The sequence below is a fragment of the Crotalus tigris genome, unplaced genomic scaffold (genome assembly GCF_016545835.1).
Source record: "Crotalus tigris isolate CLP2741 ecotype Arizona unplaced genomic scaffold, ASM1654583v1 scf7180000018323.1251302, whole genome shotgun sequence".
Classification (NCBI taxonomy): domain Eukaryota; kingdom Metazoa; phylum Chordata; class Lepidosauria; order Squamata; family Viperidae; genus Crotalus; species Crotalus tigris.
Window position 1 is genome coordinate 864,186 of NW_024096943.1, and position 27,052 is coordinate 891,237.

Sequence of the window (27,052 nt, forward strand, 5' to 3'; positions counted from 1 at the left end):
AACCAAAGAAGGTCACTTCTAGGGGGAAAGAATGGAAACAGAACCTTTAGCCTTCCATTTTGGGACTAAACCCCTCGGCCAATTTAAGTTTGATGTATAAGACTGGATCTGTCAACATCACTTTCTTCTTTCAAAACAAATCAGCAAGCAACCAGCTGCCCAGCTTTGTGAGGGCCTGGTTTAACTCTTCCAGTCTTCCCTGCAATTCACACAACACAACTCGGAGAGACTAACCAGAGGAAAATATACAAAGTACTCACTTCTTCAACTGGCAATGGGAGTGGCTAATGTAAGAGCCCAAAGAGCATTTTGGTCCTCATTTACAGTAGGATCAGCCTTTCCACAGCACAACCCCTTTATTCAAAGGTGAAATGGATCCAGGCGAAAGGCTATTCAGGTTATTTTAGCAGGACCGGATGCTATGGAAACAGGCACTAATTCTTTATGAGTCATGGAGGGACCAACAGCCAATCAGAACTTGCCATGTATCTGCCAGTCATTGGACCTGCTAATAATAAACCATTCTTACTCATCCAGCTGGGCACAAATGATACTGTAGTTTAAGGCATAGTCTCCAGTGTAGCACAAATGACTTAATGGCCTAGGTTGGGAGAGTAAAGGATCTTGAGGCACAGGTAGTGATTTCATTACTACTTTTGATTGAAGACAAAACTCTAGTAAGAGAAAGAAAAATGTTTCAAGTAAAACCAGGGAAGAGTTAGGCCAATTTTAATAAACTAAGAGAAAATAGTAAGGAAGTTGCCGTTAGCAAGAAGATAACAATGAATGAAGAAAATTTAACAAGTGGCTAGGAAAAAGCGGAAGAATTATTTGCCTCTATCTTTGCAGGGAAATTTGAAACTAGAAATGAATACAATAGAAGAGGGTGCAAGTCAGTAAAGATGTAATAAAGGAATCTTTAGCTATTTAAAATGATTTCAAGCCTACAAGTCCTGATGAAATACATTCTAGAATTTTGATAGAATTGTCAGAAAACTGTCAGGACCCCTGTCAATTATCTTTGAAGACTCAGGGGAAACTGGGGAGATATCAGATGAGTAGAAAAGAGCAAATGTAGTCCTTCTCTTCGGGAAAGAAAAAAAAGAGGGTCCCAATAATTATCAACCACTGAGTTGAATACAGCATCCTGGAAAGATGTTACAACATGTAATAAAGTTGGCTATATGTTAGAACTTTTGAAGACAATTCTAAGATTGGTAAGAGGCAGTCTGTCAAAAATAAATCACATAAGGCAAATTTTATCTCCTTCTTTGACAGGCAACTACTATGATGTACAAGGGGAATGCTGTGGAAACAATCTACTTTGATTTCAGCAAAGCTTTTGACAAGGTTCCACATCTCACTATTCTCCCTGTCAAACTTCAAAAATACAGTAGGCATACAATAAGGTAGGTCCACAAACTGGCTGGTTAATTGCAGTAATTGCATACAAAGAATGTGTTGATCGCGTACAATCGCATACCAAGAATGTGTCTCCACATCATCTTGGAGAACAGCATCCAGTGGGGTTCCACAAAACTTAGCCTAGACCACACCAGTAAGCATGAGATGCCTGAATGCTACTTCTGCAGTGATATTTGCCATCTGCAAACAAAACTGTAGCAGGAGAAAGCTAAGACCATGTGCAATAAGGGCCCAGCAATAGTAATCTATCATCATCTGGGGAAAAGAGCATACACTTACTTCTGTCTCTGGATCTGCAGCCCCAGCTGGAAGTAGTCTAAATATCTTCCATTTAAATGCTTGAAATAAAACACATATCTGTAGAACTGCATGGGTTCTTGTCCATGCCTGTTTCTTTCCAACACTAGACCCCAGGCTGCAAGCTTGGGCTGATGGTCTTTGTTTTCCCTAATAGTCAGTGGGAGGAAGCAAATACTTGTCTATTCTTCCCCATCCCCTACAAGTTAGAAAAGCTGGGTTGCAGTTCATGACCCTAACATAATAAATATGTTAGTTTACTTATCTGAGATTCTGCTATTTCTTCAAAAAAACAAAAAACAAAAAAACTAGGATGGAGCTTAAGAAACCTAACACCAGTGGTATTTGAAATTCCCAGCAGCAAAACTCCCCCTGCTGGGAGTTTAGCTGAGAAGACTGAATCTGAATTATTTGTGCATAACATGCACACATACCAAAGGGGAATCTTAGTAGTGTTTAAATATACATAATGCTAATGACAACACAATTTGCGTAAGCTTCATAGTCATACACTTCTCTTTCAGCAGAGGAAGGAAAAGCATATGCTATTTGGGGTAAATATTACTTGGGGGTTCGTAATGCCAGGAATAGAAAACTGGATCTGTGCACAAGGACAATGATGACATATTCAAGACTGCACAACAGGAAATCAGAAGAGTGGGGTGATGGCAAATGAGCAGCCCTGAATATTAATGTATTGGAATGGTAGGAAATGAAAAAAAATGAGCAACCACATGACCTTTCCTTCTGTTTCTTTCCAGATAGTCATATACAAATTACAGAAATCTCCAATTTAATCCTATCCTCTGGCTTTAGAACAGGGGTGTCAAACTGCCGGCCTGTGGGCCGGATGCATCATAGCGAAACTGTGCTCACCCCATTGCCGACAATGGCAAAAAAGTCGCAATACGTCACGACATGTCACTTGATGTTGCAAGTTTGACACCCCTGCTTTAGAGGTTTCAGAGTATTGGTGAATCACCTCCAGATATTAACTGATTCACTAGCCTCCAATTGTGCTTTTTGTGCTAATGTGCTATGTGAACCTAGCCATAGTGATTTTAGTCCTAGGATGCTGCGTTTTTTTCAACCAGTCACGTTTAGAACAATGTGTGAACTGAATGAATGTGTTATGTTCAAACTTATGGTCAACCAAATGCTAACAGAGTCCTCGATGTTCTGGTATTTCTTAATTTATATATTTGGCTGCTGTATCTACCAACAGATAAAAGAATATGTGCTCATTCAGAAGTGCATTTATGCACGTTTAGTTTTGTGGGCGTATGTTGACAGAGACTGAATTCACCCTGGGAGGACAAGGTAGATTCGTTTTGGAATCTTTATGACTTTGGTGCAAGACATTCCCATGCTATTCTTCCACCAGAAGAGAGTTTAAATTATAATGTAATATTGTAGTTGTTGTTTTGTAAAAGAACTAAGAAGTAATTAGAACATATGTCTGTTGAGTTATTCATGGCTTTGTCTAGTTTTCCAGATTTGTAAAAATGCTTTAAGATTTTGATCACGCAGACCCAAAAGAAAAAGTCAGGCTGTTCTTGAGGCTGATGGGGAGGATTGGCCCCCTGCCTATCATCCTTCTACGGTGGCCCTTAAGGTGGGTTAGGGTATTTCTGCCTGTATTAGAGTATCCTGAAAAAGGGAGCATCTCTGGAGGAGAGAATTTGATTGAACTGGCTGAATTTGATGATTTACTGAACAGTCCAAATCTTCCTACATACAGTGACCCTGTGGGTGAGGCTACTCAGAAACCCTCTGAGTTAAGATCCAAGAAGCCAGCCAAACTCTTGTTTCTGAGATGTACTCTGGTAGCAAATTCCCAAGGGGAACAACCTCAAATAATTCTGGTATATACTGCTTTCTCTACTTCAGAATGTGTAATGGAAGAACAGTGCCCCCTCATATTGAGGAGATCCTAATAAAACAATTCTATAAAATCTTAATCCATATCTAGATTTAAAAAGAGAAAAAATATCACTTATCTAGTAGGCTAGGGTTAAAAAAAGTAAACTAGATAAAAATGGTATTTTGTTTATATCTCATTGTCCATCAAGTGGCTTGTATTTATTTTCCATACCCATAATCCACACAAGCCTTGTTAAATAGTCTTTTAGAATATTTACTGATCTAGATCTAGACAAATCAGCGAACACGCACACATTGAGTCCACTGTTTATAGGTCCAAATAACAATGAGATTAAAAGAAAATATAGAAGCAGCTGGGATACCAGCTCAGAGCTAATAAGAATAGTTTATGAAAGATGTATAAATAAATACAAAAAATGTGTTTTAATGTAAATTATGCAAAAAAGTACAGAGGGAGGAAGAGGGTGTCACTGAACAAATGGGGAAGAGATTTTAGATGTAGTTTTAAGAAAATTAAAAAAAATTACAACAAGAATGGAAAAAATCCAAGAGAAAATCTATGTGGTGATTGTAAAAGACCAAAGTGCTCTTAAATTGATAGCAGAAAAAAACTGACATTTACACAGACATCAAATAAAAACTGATTATAGCTCAAACCACAGAGATAGAACACATACGATAAATTTCTAGTCTTTTTAAAGTTGTACTCCTTCCTAAAGAAGTTGCTGTGAGATATTGTAAAACATCCCACAAGAAGATTTATCAATGGCAAAAGGAACTAAAAAGAGAGACACTTGAAGTGAATAATAGGAAGGCACCAAGTCATAGGATGGTCAGTGAGAATTACCGAGAGAAAAACACTGTGTTCCCTGACAGAATAATCCTAAAGTCAATAAAAAGTCTTTACTCAAAGCCCAGCCAAAGGGGTGGAGGGGAAGGAATCTAAAGATTTTTGACAAATTGACTTTATGAAACTGTCAAGAAAACAAATAAACAACAAAAAGTTAAATATTTGTTGCTTCTAGTTAATACCTGTTCAAGATAAGTAAAAGCTTTTCCTGTCAGAACCAACCCTAGTCTGTGAGCAGACAGGATGCCTGTAAATTAAAGTTTTTGAATTGCTTCTGCCCAAGTCCCTTTAAGACCTCTCCCCAGCTAGCCCAGTGATATGTTGAATGTGTTGAACAGAAAAGCAACTGAATGATGATGGAATTAACGTTCGAGTAAGAATGAACAAAGAAGCAGTTTTGTTCGTTTAAAAGTAACGTATCCTAAGAGACACAACAAAATAAGTAATAAAAGTCCTACTTAAGGAAATCATTCCTAAATAGGGAATTTTGTAAACTAAAATCAGATCCAATGACAACTCACATTCTGTAGCCAAAATTGTATAAGTTTTAAGAACCAAGTCAAAATTGAATTTGTTTTTACCTTTTTTTTTGTGGTCAAGTAGAAAGCGCTAAAGATCCCGTTAAAAACATCATTTAACTAAAATAGCTCAAGAACCCTACTTAACCTACTAGCAGACACAGCCAGTTGCCCAGTTGCATGCAAAGCCACTTCAAGCAAAAGATTGGGAGTGAGTCCTTTGAGATTCTGTATGAGAAAACCATACCTTATAGTGCAAATGCCTATTGTCCTCAGCTAGAAGAAACAATACCTGCTGCGTTTGTCTGCTGCTCTGCTTTCTCTTTCCAGAGATATCCAATAACACCAACCAGTAGGATTGGACCAGTCTGTTCATCCATACAGAACTGAGTTCTGCTAAAATCCTGGAATGATGAATCCCTTCAACTAAAGTAGAAAAGATCCATCTTTTGCTGACCTTTATCTCTCTCAAGTTCTTTAGAGTCAAGTCCTAAGTGCATCACACTTATGAAAAAAAGATTTCCACCCCCAGAGAAATTCTAGTCATTCATGTGAAAGGCAGAACCACTTGAAAGACTACTCTTTAGAAGAAAAAAATTCTTCATACTCGTGAGTCCAGAAAACAAGCCCCCACCATCACCTATGAAGTTTTCTCCACAGTCACCTTCATAGACAATTGCTTGTTAAACAGAAACTTTTCTCCTAAGAAGTAATCCAAGTGCCTCCCCCCATAAATGACACAATTACCTGGAGCAGGCTATTCAGATCCATTTCAAACCAAAATTGTGGTACCTGTTTTTCCTGCTATAACCAACCAAAGCTTGACTCAGATCAACCATAACCTAGGATTAATTGGAATGTATAGCTAATGACCAAGCCTCAAACTCTGAACTGGCCAAGTCTTTCTCTTCCATACCCCTTCCATCGCTTATGAGAAAATCTTACTCTTGGTTTCCAATCCTGAATCGTTGAAAATGTTGGTTTTATTTTATTCTTCATAAGTATGACGCTCATTGTCTGTTATGCCAACCTGTGATAAGCTCCTGCAGTGACACAGCTTTGCTGAGATGTGCCCCATTTGGAGCCAAAACAAAGTGGAAGTGGAAGTGGCACTCTTAACTGGAGTGAAAAATCAGAATAAAGAAGGCAATCTTGTGTCCATTCTCCCGTAGAGATGTAGGTTACAAGAATGAGAGAATGAAATTTCCCAGCTGACACATTAATGAGGTTTGATATTTATTGAAGTATCTTAAAAGTGTCAAAAAGAGGGGAGCGTAGGCCTGGGACCCCAAACTTCATCTTTGGGACCCCAAACTTCATCTTTTCAAACTTCAGCTTTAAAAGTACCCATTTTACAGAAGCCCCTCCGTTTTTCTTTCCACACTGCTCTCGCTTCACTTTACCCTGTCTGCACAGAAGCATAAAACAAAAAACTGCAAAATGCTTTGCTAAACCAAAGCAAGAAATTATATTTTGCTCTGTAGGATGTGGTTAGTGCAGTAGCTAGAAGCTTGTTGCAAGAAGACCCTTTGCTGGAAAAGTAAGGTAATGCGATATTTAGCTTGAGTGGGAGGCAGGCAGGGGTCTGGTAGTATAGGTCATGTTAAAAATAGCTGAACAGCAGTACCTGTATATGTGCTATTCCAACCTGAACAGCAATTACTTGTACATGTGCTACTTTAAAGATGATAAGAAATTGGTAAAGAAACCTTGTATTGCTATTTTGAATTTTCTGTATCTGAAATTCAGAAATAAAGCGTGATTGCGTGATTGATTGGTCTTCGCACTGGGTAAATAAACTTTACATTGACTCTTGATCATCCTTACTTAATGACCAGTGCGTCCTACTCACCTGTCACCCATCACACATTTGCCTTTTGAAGATCTCCGAACCTCATGTTTGGCAAGGAGGGCAGGCCACGCATCCCTGGGCTATGTGGCTGCCTCCTGGAAGTGGCTGCCATTTTCAGCACCCCCACAAATCCTTGTGGTCATCCTGAAATAGCAGCCACTTCCAGGAGACAGCCAGGCGGCCCCAGAATGAACTGCTGCATTCTGCTTCACTAACTCAATCTGCACAGCACTGGAAAGCTCCAGAGCTTTCCTCAGTGCTGTGTAAACCACTTTAAGGCAGCGAGTGACTGCTATTTTCAGCGTGGCCACTATTCCTTACCTTACCCCAAAATGGCATCTGTTTCTGGAAGAAGGGACGGACTGCTCTGCTCTACTTCCCCAATGCAGTCTGCGCAGCACTGAGGAACCACCAGAGCTGCAGAGATCTTCAATAGGTACATGCACAACTGAGGACAGAGTGGACGAGGCCCAAGCCCTGTGGGGGCCCAATAGGAGGGTGGAGAGGCTGAGGGGGAAAGCAGGCCCAAGGTGGGGGGAAAGCAGGCCCAAGTGCTGTGGGGACCCCAAGGGGCAGGAAGTGGAGACCGGGATATCTCTGCAGGGGAGGAGGGGAGCTTGGGAAGCCAGGACAGTTGGGCCTGGGTTTGTGCTCCAGGGTGTCCCCCATCCAAGACACCCTATGCTCTGCATAATGACCCACATTAAAAACAACTGCATCGGGGAGAGCAGTGGGTGGGGGTCGTTAAGCAAGGCCATCTTGCCTAATGACTGTCAGTACTTGCAACTGCAATGGGCAAGCTCCATTACGGTGTAGGCTGAGGATTACCTGTTCTGCTTGCAGAGTTTCCAGTCCTCTCTGAATTGATAATTAGGTGGTTCCCCTTTCATTTGCAAACAGAGTAACAAATACATTTGTGATGGTTTCCCAACAACTCACACACATTCTGAACATGTGTTAATTGGCATGTATTTATATACATTTGTCTAGCGATTTGCAAAATGTAATTTAGAATAGGTTGTTACAGGGTAATCACAAGAGAAAAATTGATTCTTGGAATTATTAAGTGGCTTATTGAGAAGCTTCAAAACCCACCAATTCATCAGACATCACTGCTGCAAGGCAAATTCTATCAATGCAGCATTTGAGCATCTCTATGAGAGATGTTTGCCAGCAAAACTACATAGGCACACAAGTATTTCAGTGCATATACATAGAACCAAAAGTTTCAATTAGTGGCAGATTCCACATAATGGTCAGGCACACATCTGTTATTGATATGGCAGCTGAGGCAGCCATGGCTTCTCCAATCTGTCCTCTTACCAACTCTTTTACAATTTTCATGCAGTCTTGTAAACACATTATGTTTAGCTATAAACACACTTTGTGGTTTGTAAACTATGATTTAGGGCTTAACATTATATGTAAACCAAGCATTACAGCTTCTTAATCAAGTCCAGATTATAACGCACCCTGGTTTAACGCACTGTATGAACTCAACCAATTACACTCAACCAATTGTGCCATACAAAAAGTGAGGAGAAATGGTTGATGGAATTTAAGAAATATATATAGTGGGAAGATGCCTGTAAAAATTCATGCCTAATGCCCAGCTGGCAACTCTACACAAAGAGAACCACATATGTGTTAACATGTTTATAAGAAAGAATTCCAGCAACACCCTATCATTCATCTACCTGCCCTGCCCCATCTCCTTATCCAGGCATTCTCTACAAGAAACATACATTGCCTTCTTATATATACTATATAATATTAGCAGCTCTCACTATAGAACCACTACAACCTTGGCTCTTTTATGACTCGTGGACTCCCAGAATTCCTGAGCCAGCCATGCTGACGGGAAAGGGAGAGGTTTCCAAGCTGAGCCATGCTGGCTCAGGAATTCTGGGAGTTGAAGTCCACGAGTCATAAAAGAGCCAAGGTTGCCTACCCCTGGTTTAGCCAATACTTTTTTTAGACTATTCTGTACAAACTGATAATAAAAAGCACAGATATATACAATTAATAGAGAACTCAGTTTCCCAAAAATAAATTTCGTTTTTAAAAGAAGTACATTTCCAGGGCTCATACTGTATGTCTAAACATGTTTTCTGAACCTAGAAAAATGGCATTACAAGATTTCAAAGGGTGTTTTTTTTGTTTTCATTTTCAATTTTCATAGAATTTATCTTTCTTTAGTGATCATTTTGATACTTTTAAACTTTCAAGATATATGCCATTTTTCTGGTAGTAATCTGATCGAATCTTCCATCACGTGGTTTCAACACAGTCACATTATTCTTGTCAAACATAACCCTGAACCATCTTGAACGCTCACATCCTGTGTCAACATACTGCACAAATATGGCCACTGGGAGCAGGTATACCAATTATTTCCAAGGCTCTGTCCATTTCTGCGAAATTCTTACCACTTTCCCTAGAAATGTTTTGCTCCTCCACTCTGCCTTTGTGGTCATAGTCCCTGTTTGAAAGCCGGCTTCACGGGGTTTACAGTTTCTAGTATCTCAGCAGCTCAGCTCTAGTTCACCCCTTTCTTCAGAAACAGTTATATAAATACCTCATTCCAGGGCTGGTTTGTTTGTTCTCCAAATACACTAGAGAGCCCTGATGTTTTGTGAAGAACTGGGATTCTAGACCTTTGTCCAGTTCATTTCCCAAGCAATATTTTAGCTTGGGATTCAGACTTATTTTTCCCCAGTGCATCCAGGGGCTTTTCCTGGAGAGCGGCCCCAAGCTGAGCTTGATAATAATCTTGTGTTCCATTTTGAGGCTGCAGCTTGGAGACAATCCTAGCAGTTTCTGGTGTGATTTTAAAATGTTTACGCTTTCCAGAGGTGTCAGGTGAGGCACTGCGACTACTGGGACTTGTCTCCAACCAACTGCTGGCTGCCTCTGAATTAGACAGAACAGCAGCCAGCAGGGGCAGACTGGAAACTTTGGGGATGATGGTACGAGGATGCTTCACTGGCATCCGGCTGAAGCGTCCCCTGGATTGAGGATTGAGAGTAACTTCTGGATCAAGTATAAAGTCTTGCAGTTCTGTGTCATCTGTGCTGTTCAGCTCTGAGTGAGAAGAGAAAAGAATCTGATAAAGAATGAGGAAAGGCAATCTGTTCCATGTATCACCCAGCAGACCATGTGTTCAAAGGCACATGACGCGTTTCTAAAAGCAATGAAAGATTAGCTGGATTCCTTGAGGAAGCATTTTGTTGTCCATTCACCACATATTTTGACTGATACGAGATAACACAGATCTCTTACAAGCAGGGCAGCATTAGTTTTTTTTTTTTTTTTTTTGCATATGCCACAAACTCTGTTATAGATATTTCATAAAAGGACCAAATCCATCAACCATCTACGTTTGATAGCCCTTTTATTTTATTGGTGTATCTGCATTTCAGACTCATATCATTTAATTCTGCTTACTATCCTAAACCATGATAGACCAGCTGAACCTGCCCAAAAGTTTCATCCTCAACATCCTTTTTTGCATAATAGCTAACCAAATACTTCTGGAAAACACGCCATGGTTTTACTTCAAAGAATATCAGATGCAAAGAATCAGGACTATTAGTAAAGTTGCAGCCTAGAGAATTTATTCAAGTTGACACACAAGAATCTGGTCGACTAAAGTTCAACACTAAATTGTCACCGATAAAGATCAACAGAATTCAGGAGAGACTGGACTTCAATCTCTTGTGGGAACACAAGGACTCTAAACGGATGATGCATTTAACTCTGCCCCCATAGCTCCACCTGCTCTTCTCCTACAAAGAATTTGGGGATTTGTTTTAAATTAAACTAAGTCAGCTTTGCAGTCAGGTATGCAAATATGATCATTTTTAATTTTATACCTATACATGATTTTCATATAACATAGTTTAAACCTTTATACATTTCAGCATTAAGATATTTCGTGCTGTGCATCCTTTAGGAGAATGCTGTCATTTTTCAAAAGTCTCTTGCACTGGGGAAGACAAAAGTCATCCCAATTAACTCAGTTTAGATAGCATAATTACTTGGAATTTCAGAACCTGCCTTATGCTGCTGTTTCTCATTCTGAAGAAGATGATATTGTAGATAATTAATCATTTGGGATAGAATGCAGATTTCTCAACAGCATAGACTTTATATTCTTTAAAGAAATGGTTTGCTATAGAAGAAAAATTACCTACGGGGTTGACGGTTTGCTCCATGCTGTCTTTCTGTTTGACCTCAGTGAAGGAACTGTCCTCACTTCTACAGTCATCTTCACCCAAACATAGCTTGGAAGCAGAGCTCTGTTTGGGGGGAAAAAAATGCTATGAATCTGTTGACTTGAGTTCCTCCGCCAATTTTATCTAATTGCAGCAAGAAAGCTGTGTGTGAGATTGGTAGGGTGATATAAGACACTGTAATTTTCTAAAGTAAAATCTGTGGTGCTTTTCAAAAAATTTTAGCGTTACAGGTTCCTGAAGAAAAACATCCATTGTATTTCATTTTTTTCTTTCTATTTTTGATAATATTTTTATGGTACTCTGAAATATCAAAATAAAGATGTATTTTGAGAAAACAAAAATGGCAGAATACCCACTCAACACTTTAGTTCTGCTAACACTGAGAATCTGTATTTGGTGTCATGGTTATGGGGTTAGATCAGGGACTCAGTCATGGAAACTCACTCTTACTCCAGTCTAGATTACAGGATTATTATCTGGGTAAAATAAAGTGAAATTCTTATATAAGCTCCCTTTATCTCCTCTACCTATGGTATTACTACCACTAATAACAGTTAACAGTTGTTTATTGTTATTCTTCAATTATGCAATCTTTTATAGCCTCTTTGGAATATATCACAGAGGGCCACCTCAGAGAGATATGCATGGAATGGCTGTCCGTGTGCTTTATGCACTATAAAAAAACTGGCGGTGTTTTTAAAAATATTTATATAGCCCTGCCCCATCTTATAAGAAACCATGGTGGCTCCTAATGAAAAACTAAAACAAGATAAAAAACACATTAAAACTATAGAAACCAATCACGTTAAAAACTAAACGTTGGTGCCAAAATATGCAATCACCTCATCTCAGCACTTGGGGTGGGGTGGGGGGGTTAGATCTTCAGTGCTTTACAGAAGGCTAAGAGGGTAAGGGCCTGTTGAACTACAGAGTGTCCCATAGGGCAGGGGCTATCACAGAAAATGCATACTTCCTAGTTCTTATAAAATGACAAAATCTAAAGGAAGGGATTAGGAGAATGCCCACCCTATCTGATCTGGTAGGATGGGTAAATGTCCTTAGGGAAAGGTGGTCCCATGTAAGTAAGGTGGCCCTGTGTCATATAGGACTTTAAAGGTGCTTTGAATTACTCCTGGAAAAAAAAAACTGGAAGTCAGTGCAGCAAAAACAATAGAGGTATTATATGTGCAAACCCAGAAGCACCCATTACTATGTGTGCTGCTGCGTTCTGGACCAATTGAAGTTTCTAGGTGGTCTTGAAGGGCAGCATTGCAGTAATTCAAACAGGAGATGACCAAGGCATGGATAGCCATAAAAAAGACCTTCTGGTCCAAAAAGGGGTGCAATTGGCATAGTGAGCCAATCTGGGCAAAGAGCAGGAGCTGTGATTCCAGGAGGACCCCAAATTGCACACCACTTCAGTCTGGGGGAGTGCCATCCCATCCAGAATCAGATGAAATATCATCTGGACCTGGAGGATTAAAAACTCCAGCCACTCAAGGCTGGAAAACCCAGTTTTCCATTTATCTTAGTCTATTGCTCAAAGAGGCCCATTGATTTCACTTAAGGATAGGCAACCGCTCATTCCTACCTCAAAAGATGCACCGGAATGTCTTTGGTTGCTTGAAAGAACGTCATTAGTATTTGCCTGTTTCAAAGAGTTTTCACAGTCAAAAAGTCCAGCTGAAGGCAGGTCATCCATCCCAAATATCTTTTCATAGTTCAGGATAAGAAATTCAACCAGCTGGGACTGGTATCCTGAATCCACCAGGCATGACAAGGACACATCATTGTTACTACAGGGAGGGCGGATTAGAGTAGGGCCGAAGATGATGCCCAGGTTGTTGGGGGACATCTTGTTCTCCTGATATCTTTCAGCCACCCTTGAAAAGAAAAATACAGGGTTAGAAAGGGTTAGAAGGGTTTGGGCACAACGGGAGTCCGTTTTTATGTGGCTGGCTGCCTCTGTGCTTTGACCCTGGATCGGGTCATAGGTCTGCCCATCAGCATCGGCTGTGTAGTTCTTAAAGGGGACGTTTCTAAAGTTGTCCTCTCCTCTCTAATTGCTGTTTTTTTCTTTGTGTGTGTGTGCGTGCCTGGAGATCTGCTGTTCATCTGCTCCAGCCACATAAAAACGGACTCCCGGATCCAGCATTTTATACTCTGACTATGTCAGTAGTGTGGCCGACGAAAGCTTGGTTTTGTAGATTAAACATTTATGTTTATGATTTTATCCTGGTGATCACCTTATTTTATTTTACATTATGTGTATACCCGGGATTCGTGTTTTTAATATTATTAAGGACACACACACACACACACACACACACACACACACACACACACACACATCATTTTTCAACCTTACATCAATAATTGTGCAGGGGCAGAAATGATCAGAAAGAAACTGTAGCAACATAAACATCAACCAGTGCAGTATCTGTGCAAATTGTCATCTTGAAGGAAGAATGTTTCCCCTGTATAATAAATAAGGAACAACTCACTTCATCCTATCAGTGCGAAAACAATTGTGCTAACATACAGTTTGTGGATCTCTTCTTTCCTACCGGTTCTTGCTATGTATTTCAGTAATCCCCTCCACTACCAACTTCTTCATACCAAACTATGAGAACTTTCCTCATGATTTTGTTGTGGCTTCAGAATCAATTCTGTGTTCCCATGTTATTATCTGCAAGGGGCAGTTAAATCCATTAATTTTCACCTCTGCTGTAATATATTCAGAATAACAACAAAAAAAAATTGTGTGGTGTTTTCAATTATGACTGGGTCCTCTCTTGCACCTAACCATGCCAGAAACACATCCTCAGAAAAACTGATGTTTTGATGTGGTCTTCATCTTGTCCCAAGCTCATGAATAATCATGTCATTTTTAGCTGTCCTGGAACATCTTCCCCCGTACTCGAACTCTGTGCAAGGGCAGTCTCAGGATGTCAAAAATCTGTTAGTTTTTTGTCACTTTGGAGGAAAATTAGGTGGCTGACAATAACCGGGAGCAGAGCTGAGAGAGGCAGGATATGGACTGGCAAAAGGGACAGCAAAATTCATGCTAATTTAGTTTTCTGAAGACTCAAAGATGGGTGGGTGGCACTGTAATTCGAAGCTCTTACCCACAAAGAAACATCACTGTGTTTTTCTCTCGCTCCTGAGATTTCTGTCTAACCCTGAAAATTGATTGCACCTCTGCAGCAAGACTGGCAAATTGCTGGCTGCACAAAATATAATGCACATTATCTTCTTGGAGCTATTGGCTGTTTTGGGCTGGATAGAAACAGCATGTGCAGCAGGAAAGGAAAATGCCTTCTAACTTTTCCCTCTGCTTTCTCACTTCTGCTCCTTCCATAAAAATGGCTTCTTACAAGAGACTGCCAGGGACCCACCATGGGTTGGGGCTTCCCAGTTTCAAAGCCTCCTATCCCAAAGACAAGCCTGCTGCCATCGCTGTCGTCACTAATGACACTTCATACAGTACATTCTCCCACCTTCTCTTCTACAGTGGCTCCAGTGGCAGCCAAATTGGCACAGGAGGCGGAAAATCTCAGAAACCTCTCAAGTTCAGGACATTTTCCTCACAAACAGAAGGATACATAGATAAAAAATACCATACCCAAGTAATCAGCATTTTTCTTTCTTTGTGAATTGCAAATTTATTGCCAGCCTGAATTGGAAACTCATACACAGGGAAATATCAACCTCCGGGAAGACTCTCTTCCTTAACTTCTGCAATCCCATTTCCGAAGGCTTTCTCCTCAAAGAAAGCATTCCATTTATGCAAGTAAACCCTTATTTGCTACCTTTTCTTTTTTTTTACAAGGGAATTACTGTAAAGTATTCTCTCAGTTGTTAAGCACGGATGCAGCCTTCATACAAGTTGCACAGTGTAAACAAATTACATTAATATTTTAATATTTCTCAAACATACTATCTAAACCTAGATAACCAGTTTGGTCTAGTAGTTAAGGTACCAGGCTAGAAACCAGGAGGCTGTGAGTTCTAGTTCCACCTTAGGCCTGGACCAATCCCTCTCTCTCAGTTACCTCACCTCACTGGGTTGTTGTGGAAAATAGGAGGAGGAAGGAATATTAGTTATGCCCATTCCCTTGAGAGAGTTATAAAATGTGGGATAAAAATATCTAAAGAAAAAAATGTCTGCTGCTTTACTATTTTCATTATTCTCAAAATATTTATGACTTCCCTTTCTAAATTTTTTCCCTGGACACTAACATAATACTTATTGAAGTCCCACCCTATAACATATCATTATAATTCTTTGCATCAATGTATTATTAAATCTCTAAAAGATGCTGGTTTCATTGAAAATAATTCCATTGTTTTTATTCTTAATGCCATTCGCCATGCAAGAGGCTTCTTCTTAAGCTATTTTCATCCACTTCCAAAACAACTTTATGTTTCTATCAAGCTTGCATTGCATTTTGTGTTCCTCTTTTAATTTTAACCATGCCTTGCTCTGTTTGTTTTAAGCTACTTGTCTCCTGTGCAGAAACCAGCTAAAAATGAAACTGGCTTAAGAAATTGTTTTCCCATTTCTTCAGTTTTGGAGACGGCCCTGCCAGGTGTCCTGTCCAGATGGTGTATACCACAACCCTGATTGGTAGATTTCCCTAGTTCTTTACTCTTCTCATCCATGCTAGGAAAGCAAGCCCCAGTCATTTTCTCTCTTTCAATGGGTCTGAGGATATGGATTTTCACTGATAGACATTTGTATCAGCCCTTAAGTCGATTTCCCTTTGTAGTCAGAATCTTCCCATTTAGCATATCCAGGGGGAGGGGAGGAAAAGAGAAAGGAAATATCATATTTTTATCATTCTTCCTATGACTCCAACTAAAGGGGAAACTGGCAGGACAAAAATGCAGTGTTTCACCCATTTATGATAGCAAGGTTCCTTCAAAAGGAGGCAGATGGCCCAGCAGCGGAGAACAAATGGCTTGGTGCAAGGACTGACTAAAGAGGAGGCCGGCAATACCACTAACAATAAAAGATGAGGTGGAAATTGCCTTTGAACAGGGCCAAACACAGGTTGAGAGTGAGATCATGCATTCCAATACTAGTGAAAGCATTTAAATGCTTTCTACAGGATGTCTTCCTCTTATTTTTACGTTCTACAGCAACCATGCTCATGTATGCATTTTTTTCACCCTTAATCTCTTTCACCTCAGTAGTCTACCAAATGTTCTTTTTCATACTTTCCATTAGTGTAATTCCATATACTTCTACGCCACTTAAAATAAGGTTTTTTACTCTGTTCCAAGTCATTGTCACATTCTCTTAACTTACATCTACTTTAAAAGGGACATCATCAGAATTCGCTGATAATAGTTACAGTCGTTTTGTTGGCAATAAAAATGATATCCAGATCAGATAAATTTAACAGAGCTAATTTGTCCTACAAGAGAAAAGCTGGATATTCAGTGCTATTTCTTTCATTACCTGTATAGATGAGCAATAAGATGCCTTATAGTATTATAATTTGATGCTGGTAATTTGCTCATCAAATCCTTGGTGGTCTTGATGGGATCTGTCTCAGAATTATCACCAGTTCTGTTTTCAGTTTTCTGCAAATTTCTTGAGAAAGTCATGAAATCTTCATAAAGTTTATATGGAAGCACAGGGCTGGAAAGCTGTAGCAAAAATGCAAAACATGCATCATAATACTTTACCGGTACAGACTCCTTGGGTTTAAATTTGATCACAAATATTATTGGATCGTGCCATGTTAACCCAGTCTCATGGACTAGTTCTATAATAATTTCCATGTTAGTTTACTGTCTTGCACTTTTCTAATTCTCAGTGTTCTCACATGTTCTCATATATTTCAGAACAAGAGTTCATATTTTGAGAATATCAGAAAATATGAGCTGTTGAACTTTAAGGATCCCCCTTAAGGAAGATGTGCCCATACTATGAACTACCTTTTATGCAGCAATGAAATTCTGTGCATTACAAAACATTTTAGAATTTTACACCTTTCTTTTATGAACTCAGAGCCCCTTTTATGCACATGTTCAAAATGAGAAGGAACGCTAACTTTTAGAAAGAAAATAATAATAAAAAAATCTTCTAGACAGGTTACAGCATAACTAAGCTGAAATGAACGGCATGAAATTTAACGGTGGGCTGAAATAAATATAATGAAAATTAACAGGGAGAAATGTAAAGTCTGCACGTGGGGAGATGAAATGAAACATATACGGATAAAAAAGGGGAGACCTAATTTGACAGTATGACAAGTAGTCCTTGACTTAAGACCACAGTTGAGCCCAAAATTTACGTTGCTAAGTGAGAAATTGTTTAATTGAGTTTTGCCCCATTTTACAAGCTTTCTTGACACAGTTGTTAAGTGAATCGTTGCAACTGATAAGTTAGTAACCTGGTTGTTAAATGAATCTGGCTTCCCCATTGACTTTGCTTGTCAGAAACTCACAAAAGGGGATGACATGATCCCAGGACAGTGTAACTGTCATAAATATGAATCAGTTGCCAAACATCTGAATTTTGATCACATGACCTTGGGGATGTTGCAAAGGTTGCAACTGTGAAAAACAGTCGTAAGTACAATTTTCACTTTGAACGGTCACTAAATAAGTCGAGAACTATCTACATTTCAAAAGAAATGGAATGTTCTAGTAATTCAACAGTAGAACAGGAAACAACAATAAGATGCAACTGCTAAACAGCTGAATCCAATTTGAGGATATATTTTTTTTGAGCTGTCCAGATTTGGGCCCTGAGATGGACAGTTTTTTATAGATAAATATGCAAACAAGTCCAGATCACAAGAAGTTATTGTCCCTCTTTCCTATGCCTTAGCCAGGTCTACATGGAATGAGTTCAGAGAATGGCTGCCAAAACTGTAAGAAACCAAGTCCTACCCAAAATGGTTAAAGGAACAGAGTATGTTTTGTCTGCAGAAAAGAATATTGAGGAGTGACTCCTAAACAGTCGTCATGTAGAGCAGTGAATGGACTTTGTTCTCTGGGAGGTCAAGATCAGAACCTTATTTTTGAATAAAATAATAAAATAAAATAAATAAAATGAAATGAAATAAAAATAAAATAAAATACAATAAAATAAATAAATAAAATAAAATAAAATAAAAATATGATGTAAAAAAGATGTTGAGCCTCTAGAAAGATTGTAGAGAAGAGCAACAAAGATGATCAGGGGCCTGGAGGCTAAAACGTATTAGGAACAGTTGCTGGAATTGGGTATGTCTAGTTTAAAAAAGAGAAGGACAAGGGATGGAATGATAGCAGTGTTCCAATATCTCAGGGGCTGCCACAAAGAAGAGGGAGTCAAGCTATTCTCCAAAGCACCTGAGGGCAGGACAAGAAGCAATGGATGGAAACTAATCAAAGAGAGAAGCAACCTAAGACTAAGGAGAAATTTCCTGACAATTAGAACAATTAATCAGTGGAACAACCTGCCTCCAGAAGTTGTGAATGCTCCAACACTGGAAGTTTTTAAAAAGAGATTGGACAACCATTTGTCTGAAATGGTATAGGGCAGTGATGGCGAACCTTTTAGAAACTGAGTGCCCAAACTGCAACCGAAAACCCACTTATGCATCGTTGAGTGCTGGGTGGGTGTGGCCCATTGGCTGGGTGTGGCCCATTGGGTGGGCGTGGCTGCGGTGGTAACAGCAGACTGGGTGACACTAAAACGTTCAATCAATCAATTTCAACTTTGCAAGATCTTTTTTTTTCCCATGAGAAGTTGAAATTGACTGATTGAACCTGGTTTTTTTTTTTTTTTTTTTTTTGCACATGGCGGTGGAGGCCTAAAACCCAGCTGAATGCCTAGGACTGGGGCGACGGCGCGCATGCCCACAGAGAGGGCTCTGAGTGCCGTCTCTGGCAGCCGTGCCATAGTTTCGCCACCACTGGTATAGGGTTTCCTGCCTAAGCAGGGGGTTGGACTAGAAGACCTCCAAGGTCTATTCTATTCTATTCTATTCTATTCTATTCTATTCTATTCTATTCTATTCTATTCTATTCTATTCTGTAAAATGGGAAGTTGCCAAGGTCCTTCTCTGAGGCAAACCACAGAAGAGATTGTGCTTGTAAAAAACTGAGGACAATGAAGAATAGATGCGAAACTATAAGAGTACATCTGAAAAATAGTAGGCAAACTGCAATTTATATGATATCTATGAGCCAATCAATCAAATTAGTCATAGAACAGCATATGAGACACTCAGATTGTGAAAGCTGAGGGCAATACAAGATGTTCATTATAAGGGAAAGACTAACTATGAGCTGTCTTTTAATATCAGTGTGTTTCTGCTTTAGAAAGGTCTGAAAAAAATGTATCTTTGTGAACTCCCACAGCTAAAGATACACATCTCATAAAATCACTTTCAGCTGTAGGGAAATGTGCTGCTAGGGGTACTCTCCATTTTTATTTCTTACCTCCTTAAGGAAATGTTTAAGGACTCCAGTGATGTCATGGGGTGAGTGTTCTGACAGCTCCACCAACCTTCGGCCATTCTCAAAGGCTTGGCACAATCTCTCCATGCGTGCTTTAGCCCCACTAATGCGGTATATTCCCTGCATAGAGGAGAGGCAAAGGGAGACCAAATCAGGGGAAGCCAGTTAGATGAACAACACATATACATAGGTGCCCAAATGACAACCGGAATATCAATCTGATACAGAAATACAGAGATGCAAGTGGAGGAGAGACTGAAATGCTAGAACACCAAACTCTGGTTAATTTAGTATAGAAAATATACTTCTGCCACCTCAGAAACCTGGAGATATACTGTATTTTGTTCAATCTGAAATTCAGAGCTAACAGCCTAATGAAAAACCAGCATGTGACAATAACAATACATTGCAATTTTACAATATACCGGTATGTAAGATTCTGATCTATACGCAGACAAAAGTGTAGGCAGACCTGTTTGCTCCAACTGTTAAATTCTCATTTTTGGAGAATTTTATGTTTCCACAGAAATGGACAAATATAAAGCATGCAAAGGTGACTGTTAATTCAGTTTTTGTATTAGGAATGGGAATGAAAATTTTGTTCCTGCTCTTACCTTGAAACAGGAATAAAGCTTGGGATGCAACTGTTGAATGCATAGAAGAATGAGTTACCTGCACTCCCAAGGCACGAGTTTCTATCTCCGATGTACATTTCATCACAATAAATGGCACCTCCTCTGGGAAATCCCTTGGCACATCGCTGAAGTCAATTCCAAATAGCGATGCCCGGGCTGGCAGTTTTTGATGACCACAATTGATGAGAAGGGTCTCCAGACACTTTTTATGGCAGGCCAACAGGCACTGTGAAAAAAATGCAAAGTATTGGATCAGTCTTAACAAATAGCTATTTTTTAAACCACAGTATTTTTGTTACAAAGCTTTTGTAACAGGCCACATCTCTCTCTCTCTCTCTCTCTCTCTCTCTGATTTAATGCTCAGTGGATCGTATCATACAATAGGGTATTGAATTAATTTTATAGATTTAGATGTATAACTATTTATTTAAAAGTTAGCTATCCTGTGCTTAGCTCCATGTATGTAAGTGTGCCATTGAAGCCTAAATAATAATTACTTTCACATCTTTTTTTGACTACCAATGTTTTTGTCATATGTTGTGCTGAGAGTGGGAGGCTGTTTGACCATTTTGCAGCAAAGTGGTTCCTTTATGTTCACTTACTTCTTCACATTCAGTACCACTGACCATGAAGTTCTCACACTCTCTGCATTTTGAAGGGCCCCTCAGTTTTCTCAGCCGATGAGTCTGAGCAGCACTTGACAGGATTATTTTTTTAAACTGGCAATTGGACAAGCCATTTTCAGATGCAACATCATTTAGATCTGAAAAGAGGATGAAGTCCATTATTCGCTATTAGACGTGATCATTTCTTTCCCTAAAGAACAGTGAATATTTGCTGAATACAAAAAAAAAAAAAAACCTAGTGAAAAATGAATATGGAGATATTTAAGGTATGCCCTAAATTCAAAGTCGGGGGAATTCCAAAATCATGAGACCAATGTAGCACACAAAAGAGTAAGGTAAATTGCAAATAGGTTCAACATAACATTAAAACAGATTAAATTAAAATAAAATAACTCACCCCCACTACTAAATAGGAGAAATCCTGCCCATGCTCAAGTATGTGATGTGATTCCTCCCATTTTGCACTTACTAGGTGAAATGTTAAAGTGCAAACCCTGATCATTACAAATTTCCTATTTTGTAATCTAAAAATGTAGCATACTCCAAGGAAAGATATTCCTCCTTCTTGATTGTCTGGGACACTATACATCGTCTTCACAACCTCTTTCCCTTGTTACCTTCTGGGAGGAGGCTTTGTGGTATCTGAAGCAGAACATCCAGATTCAGTCACAGTTTTGTTCCATACAGTATTAACCTTGTGAACTCTCAAGCTTCCTCCTTCCATTATGTATTCAAGATATACAGTGATTAATATTTATATGTATTTATATGTAAGGGTGTAGGTATATACATAGGTTGTATATAGCATGTTTATATGTGTGTTATGTATGTGTACACTTTTGAGAGCAGGCAACAGAATTTCATTTTTAATGTGTGCCAATGTGCTCACAGTAAAAAATTACACAAAGGTTATCTTTTCTTCTCTTCAATAATGCAGCATCCCCAAAGAGCAGCATCCCCAAAGAGGATGGCTGAGTCTCCCAGTGGATAAAATAAAATACTATATATGGCAGCGAAGTGTTACATCCTACAGTGTTCACAAGGGTAATCTCCAAATGCAGTGTGAAAAATCCCACAGCTGAAAACCTGTCAAGCAACAGTAGTAATTAATTTGTTTAGTAAAAGATTTACAATTATGTCAATTACTTTCATAATGGATTGGGGAACCCCAGGAAAAAAAAAAAGGATAGGCAGTGATAGAAGCAAGAGGAAATCTTTCCTCACGGATTCTTAGTTAATGATATATTATGATTGATTAGGAATTCTGGCTAGAGGAAATGAAAGGTCAAGCACTACACGGTGAATGACAGTTAACATCAGAGTATGAAGTCAATAATAGTTAGTGCCCAGAGGAAAAAGGAAAAGAGGATGATCTAAAAGTTGAAAGGTCAGAGTGGACAACAGAATGGCATCTAGCATAGCCTGGCCACAGGAAGAAGGGTGATAAAAAAGGGAAGGTCTTCCAGAGGAATAAAAATCCAGAGGTACTTTCACAGGAAAGTTTGAGGCAGTTGATTTCAAAAAGCTGTAAGTCTTTAAAAAGAAGGACAATGGAAAACTCAAAGTAGTGTTACGGGTAATTAAAAACATTTACATGTGGTAGAATTGTGTAAAAGTGGGAACCCCAACATGAAGAATCCTTGGCATGTTTTCATTAAAAACCAGGAAAATACAGAGTATGCATTTATAAGTTGTGGAGCTCTCTAACTATATTCCTGTTCTCTTCTCTGTTTCCTTTCCCAGGCTATGAAGAGTTCTGATTTTCTTCTTATTCTGTTAAACCATAGGATTCTTTTGCTTCTCACCATTGTCATAGGCTTGTATCAAATCTTTGTCTTCACAGTCTTCTGAAGAGGATACAGTTCCAGTGGATGGAGCTTTCAGCAACGTCTTGTGGCCTGAATATGAAATAAATAACCTTTTAAACCAGTGGTTCTCAACCTTTTTAATGCCATGACCCCCCAACCGGTCGTAAGTCGAGGACTACTCAACTGGTCGTAAGTCGAGGGCTATCAACTGGTGCAGCACCGTTTGCAGAATGGGACTTTTGGCGGGCTCAGCAGGGCAGAGACAGCCTGGACAATTCCTATCGGCTTTTGAAAGCCAATAGAATTAGACTCTATTCAAGACAGTCTATTCTATTTGCTTTCAAAAGCCAATAGAATAAAAGGGAGTAGCACAGCTAAGGAAAAGGGGGAAAAAATGGCAGACTGCGTTGTTTGGCGATCCCCGTGAAATGGTCGTTCAACCCCAAATGGGGTCCCGACCCACAGGTTGAGAACCACTGTTTTAAACAATCATGGAAGCTGCTTAAAATAACCTCAAACAGTTACATTTGACCACACACTGAATTCTGCAAAATTAATTTGTTGTGTGAAAAAAATAATGTACTTTTCTAGAGCTAGCATTCATGAAAGACTTGTTTGCATTGTCAGTATAACACAACTGAAGAATTTCCAAACTGGGAGACATGCTATTTTAACTGTCAAATCTGTGCAGACATGTTCAACTGTTTAAACTGACCGCCGTTTTAAAACATAAGTTTGAAAAGAATAAGGACCAGCTATTCTCTGAGCCACAGCCTTCCAGGGTTGATAGGCAGGTCTGAAATTTTAAGACACTTATTGTAGATGGTTTCTCACGGGACTGGGGATTCTGCAGCACCACAGTGGCTATCACAGTGGCTAGGACAGGGGTAGGCAACCTCGGCTCTTTTATGACTCGTGGACTTCAACTCCCAGAATTCCTGAGTCAGCATGGCTCTCAGGAATTCTGGGAGTTGAAGTCCACGAGTCATAAAAGAGCCGAGGTTGCCTACCGCTGGGCTAGGAGCAGCCATTTAAAAAAAAAAAAATCACGAAAGAGCAAACTGATTTGGAAGCTTCCTGCCCCACCCCAATTTTCTATCCCTCTGAAGCTATACTTGTTTTATTTAGAAAGATAGGCACATTTTCAAGCAACTATGAGAAGTAGTCACCTGACCATTTTAATTTTTTGAAAATGTTTACAGGGTCTATGAGAAACCTCAAAGTAACTCTGATAATACAGATGATGTAAAGGCTGCCCCTTTGTTTTGCAGTTGGTCAGTTTCTATTTTTTTTTAATAAAACATTATTTTATAAAAAGGCAGCACTTTTCTATAGGCACCCTAATGCCACATTTATTGTAATTTAATTTGCTGCAACCTACATATTTTGTTTTAGCACCTGATAACAAGATTTACATCTGTGATTTGATTAGATGTAGGCTATGGCTGGGTTCACACATCAGACAAGTATAATCATAATAATCATGATTACCATTATAATAATCATGATATATAATGATACCTAATACACAATTTCATAAGGTTCAAATTAGACAAACCAAATTAAGGCTGCATGAATATAGCTGCCTAATAACTCATTTGCAGCTCTTGACTCCGGCACTATAGTTCCAAAATTCGGTAGCAGCAGCTCTGACCATCTAGGAAGATAAGAGGACTCACCAGTGATGGGATTCAACCAGTTCGCACCACTTCGGCAGAACCGGTAGCTAATTTTTTGTTGCCCAGGCCCAGAATGGACTTCTGGAAGCAGCATCCACACAGAGAACCAGTTGTTCACATATTTGAATCCCACCACTGGGACTCACTAAAGTGGAGCAGGGTTTCAATTCCAGTGGTTTAAAATCCTCAAAACAGGTTGGGGGAAAAAAAAAAAACAGCTTTGCCACATTCTGTGACATCATAAACTCTTCTTGTGACTTTGTAGGAAGCCATCCAGCCATTGGTGCAGCAACATTCCTACAAAAGTTCATAATTCTGATCTCTGGCTTAGTACAATGCACGAACTCAGCCATTAGTATTGCAGAAGTGAAATCAGAGTTCAGGTACAGTTTCTGGTTTTTCCTTCTCTCTTTCACTTTAGGAAATCTCCCCCCCCCCAACCCATCTAGTTTTCTGATTAGGTAAGCATTCATCATGTGTCACGTGTTCTCAGATCATTCACAGGGCTTCCAATACAGAACTGATATATTTTCTCTTATAAATTTCATGATCTTCAGACATTTAAAATGATACTGCCACTTTAATTTTTTTTTTAAAAAAAAAAATCTTTTGTAGGAATCAAGGTGCCTAAAGAGATTTTTCTCAGCTTTAATAGAGAAAGCAAGTTGCAATTTAAAATGTATAAAAGAAAAAAAAACAGGATTTATATATTCATTTAAAAGACAAACAGTTTCTGTCTTCAAAAGGTCAAAGTGCCTGATATTATGGAGAAGGGATTTTTTTATTTTAAAAAAAATCTATTAAAAAGCAGTATCTGGGGAGAATAAGGCTACAGGTTAGGAAAGAATGCCACAGTCTGTTTGCAACGTAACTAATTTTTCTCACAAAGATTCCAGCTAATACTTTAATAAAGTTTCCATCTCCCATTTCTTCCTTATGAACTTTCTTAATTTTCCAGGCAAAAAGGGAATTTCTTCTCACCTGGGCTAGATGTGGGCGAATCCAAGCATTGGCATTCAGTGCTCCCTCCCAAGCTCTCTGTGTCACTGTAGAAAGATTGGTTGGCACCTGGCAATGGAAGAAAGATAGTCTTGTATATAACTAGAGCTTTCTTGTAAAATATGAGATGTCAGTTGAGAGGCAAAATGGAAAACGGAGAGGCCTTTGATAATGCTGAAATTAACTTTTGCCTGTCACTGAAGGAGTTGTGTGGGGTTTTCTTTTGTTGAGATCCCTTAGCTGTGCTTGCTTCCCCCCCCCCCCACTCAAGAATTCTACATTAAAGTCACAGTCCCAAAGTGCAAAATGGTAGCAAAGATACCCATTTTTTTAAAAAATATTTAATCCTGCCATCTAGTAGTGATCACTAGAGTTCTCACTCCAGGCACAAATGGCCAGGCTCAAATTAATCTATTTTGGACAGATTATGCAAAGGCCAAGTTCTCTAGATCAGGCTCAATGCTGGGAACGATGGAAGGAAAGTGAAGAAGAGAATGTCCACCAACAAGGTGGATAGAATAAGTTGCAATGGTGATGGGTGCACCATTAGAAGACCAGATAAAGCAAGTTAGGGACAGACCATTAGGGAGAAATATATGTGGTCGTCAGGAGTCAACAACGACTTGATGGCACATCATTCAATACAGGTAGTCTTTCACTACCCAAAAGTTCTGCTGCGAAGTGAGACATTTGTTAAGTGAGCCTAGCCCCATTTTATGACCTTTCTTGCCACAGTTGTTAAGTGAATCACTGCAGTTGTTAAGTTAGTAACGTGGTTAAGTGAATTGAGTTTCCCCATTGACTTTGCTTGTCAGAATGTTGCAAAAGGCGACGACGTGACCCTGGGACCCTGCAACTGTCTTAAATACGAACCAGTTGCCAAGCATCTGAGCTTTGATCATGTGACCATGGGAATGCCACAATGGTCATAAGTATGGAAAATGATGTCACTTTTTAGTGCCTTTGTAACTCTGAATGGTCACTAAATGAACTATCGTAAGTCGAGGACAACCTGTAGTAATGAAAATTTTGGTAACCAGATCTGGGTGCCATATACTGATCTAGCCAGGCCGCAGCAAGGATTATAAAATCCCAAAGAAGAAGGTAGAAGTATATTGTAATAGAATTAACTGTACTTTGCTCACTGCTTGAGGAAGATGGCTTTCCATGAGTTTCTTCTGATAAGCTGATGAGGTCAGCAGCTGATGAATAAATTCGAGTACCAGGTGCAATATTTTTTCTTCTACCAGAAGAGGGTGATCTAAAAAAGCAAAGGCCCATCAATTACTATAGTTTTCCCAGAAAATATTCCCAGTTACAGATAATTGATTATTACCAGACATTTGTTCCAAAAAAGTTTCACAAATGATTGTTGTCTTAAAGAACATTCCCACACCCTAGTACACACTTGTGTTAATAGTAATAGTTAATGCCATCTGAATTAAACTTATGTGACAAGATTAAGAACACTACAAAAAGCTGGAAATATTCTAAGTGCATATTTCAAGAGGCAACTGAACATTCTAAATGCAATGAACAAGATACAGAAATTCTATGTTGAATTCCTAGTTTGGACCCAGTATTTACCTCACACCTTCTTTAAGTACACCAATCTTTAACATTGAATATTAAAATTGAATATTTTTTTCTTTTCTATACTTCAGTATATGGTGTTATATAACCACTAATCATTTTGTTTACAACAACATTCAACAAAATTGGAATTTTATATAATACAGAATAGTTAGATGCAGTAAGAAGTGAATTTTCTTCAT

At 39.1% G+C, this 27,052-nt stretch overlaps 2 protein-coding genes and 1 long non-coding RNA gene across 7 annotated transcripts in view; 1 reads left to right on the plus strand and 2 right to left on the minus strand.

The window, feature by feature from the left end:
• Positions 1–400, minus strand: part of LPAR2 (lysophosphatidic acid receptor 2) — a 74,685-nt gene extending 74,285 nt beyond the window's left edge. Inside the window, exon 1 of the mRNA XM_039350379.1 lies at positions 261–400. The gene's annotated coding sequence lies outside the window, so the exon portion shown is untranslated. The remainder of the gene's footprint in view (positions 1–260) is intronic.
• A 172-nt stretch (positions 401–572) lies between these two features.
• LOC120311178 lies at positions 573–2,445 on the plus strand. Its single transcript, XR_005557549.1, has 2 exons — positions 573–635; positions 1,279–2,445. It is a non-coding gene; the product is annotated as an uncharacterized LOC120311178 (long non-coding RNA).
• Positions 2,446–8,879: 6,434 nt separating this feature from the next.
• The window catches only part of LOC120311176 (GEM interacting protein), a 72,479-nt gene continuing 54,306 nt past the window's right edge, over positions 8,880–27,052 (minus strand). For 3 of the 5 annotated variants that reach the window (XM_039350372.1, XM_039350370.1, XM_039350373.1), the window contains 10 exons: positions 26,414–26,538; positions 25,260–25,346; positions 22,597–22,689; positions 20,768–20,928; positions 20,203–20,391; positions 19,513–19,650; positions 16,532–16,722; positions 12,656–12,947; positions 11,019–11,127; positions 8,880–9,910 (listed from right to left, as the gene is read on the minus strand). In XM_039350372.1, coding sequence (XP_039206306.1) covers positions 9,495–9,910; positions 11,019–11,127; positions 12,656–12,947; positions 16,532–16,722; positions 19,513–19,650; positions 20,203–20,391; positions 20,768–20,928; positions 22,597–22,689; positions 25,260–25,346; positions 26,414–26,538 — 1,801 coding nt within the window. In that variant the 3' untranslated portion in view covers positions 8,880–9,494. The remainder of the gene's footprint in view (positions 9,911–11,018; positions 11,128–12,655; positions 12,948–16,531; positions 16,723–19,512; positions 19,651–20,202; positions 20,392–20,767; positions 20,929–22,596; positions 22,690–25,259; positions 25,347–26,413; positions 26,539–27,052) is intronic. The other 2 variants (XM_039350371.1, XM_039350374.1) reach the window with 2 other exon arrangements.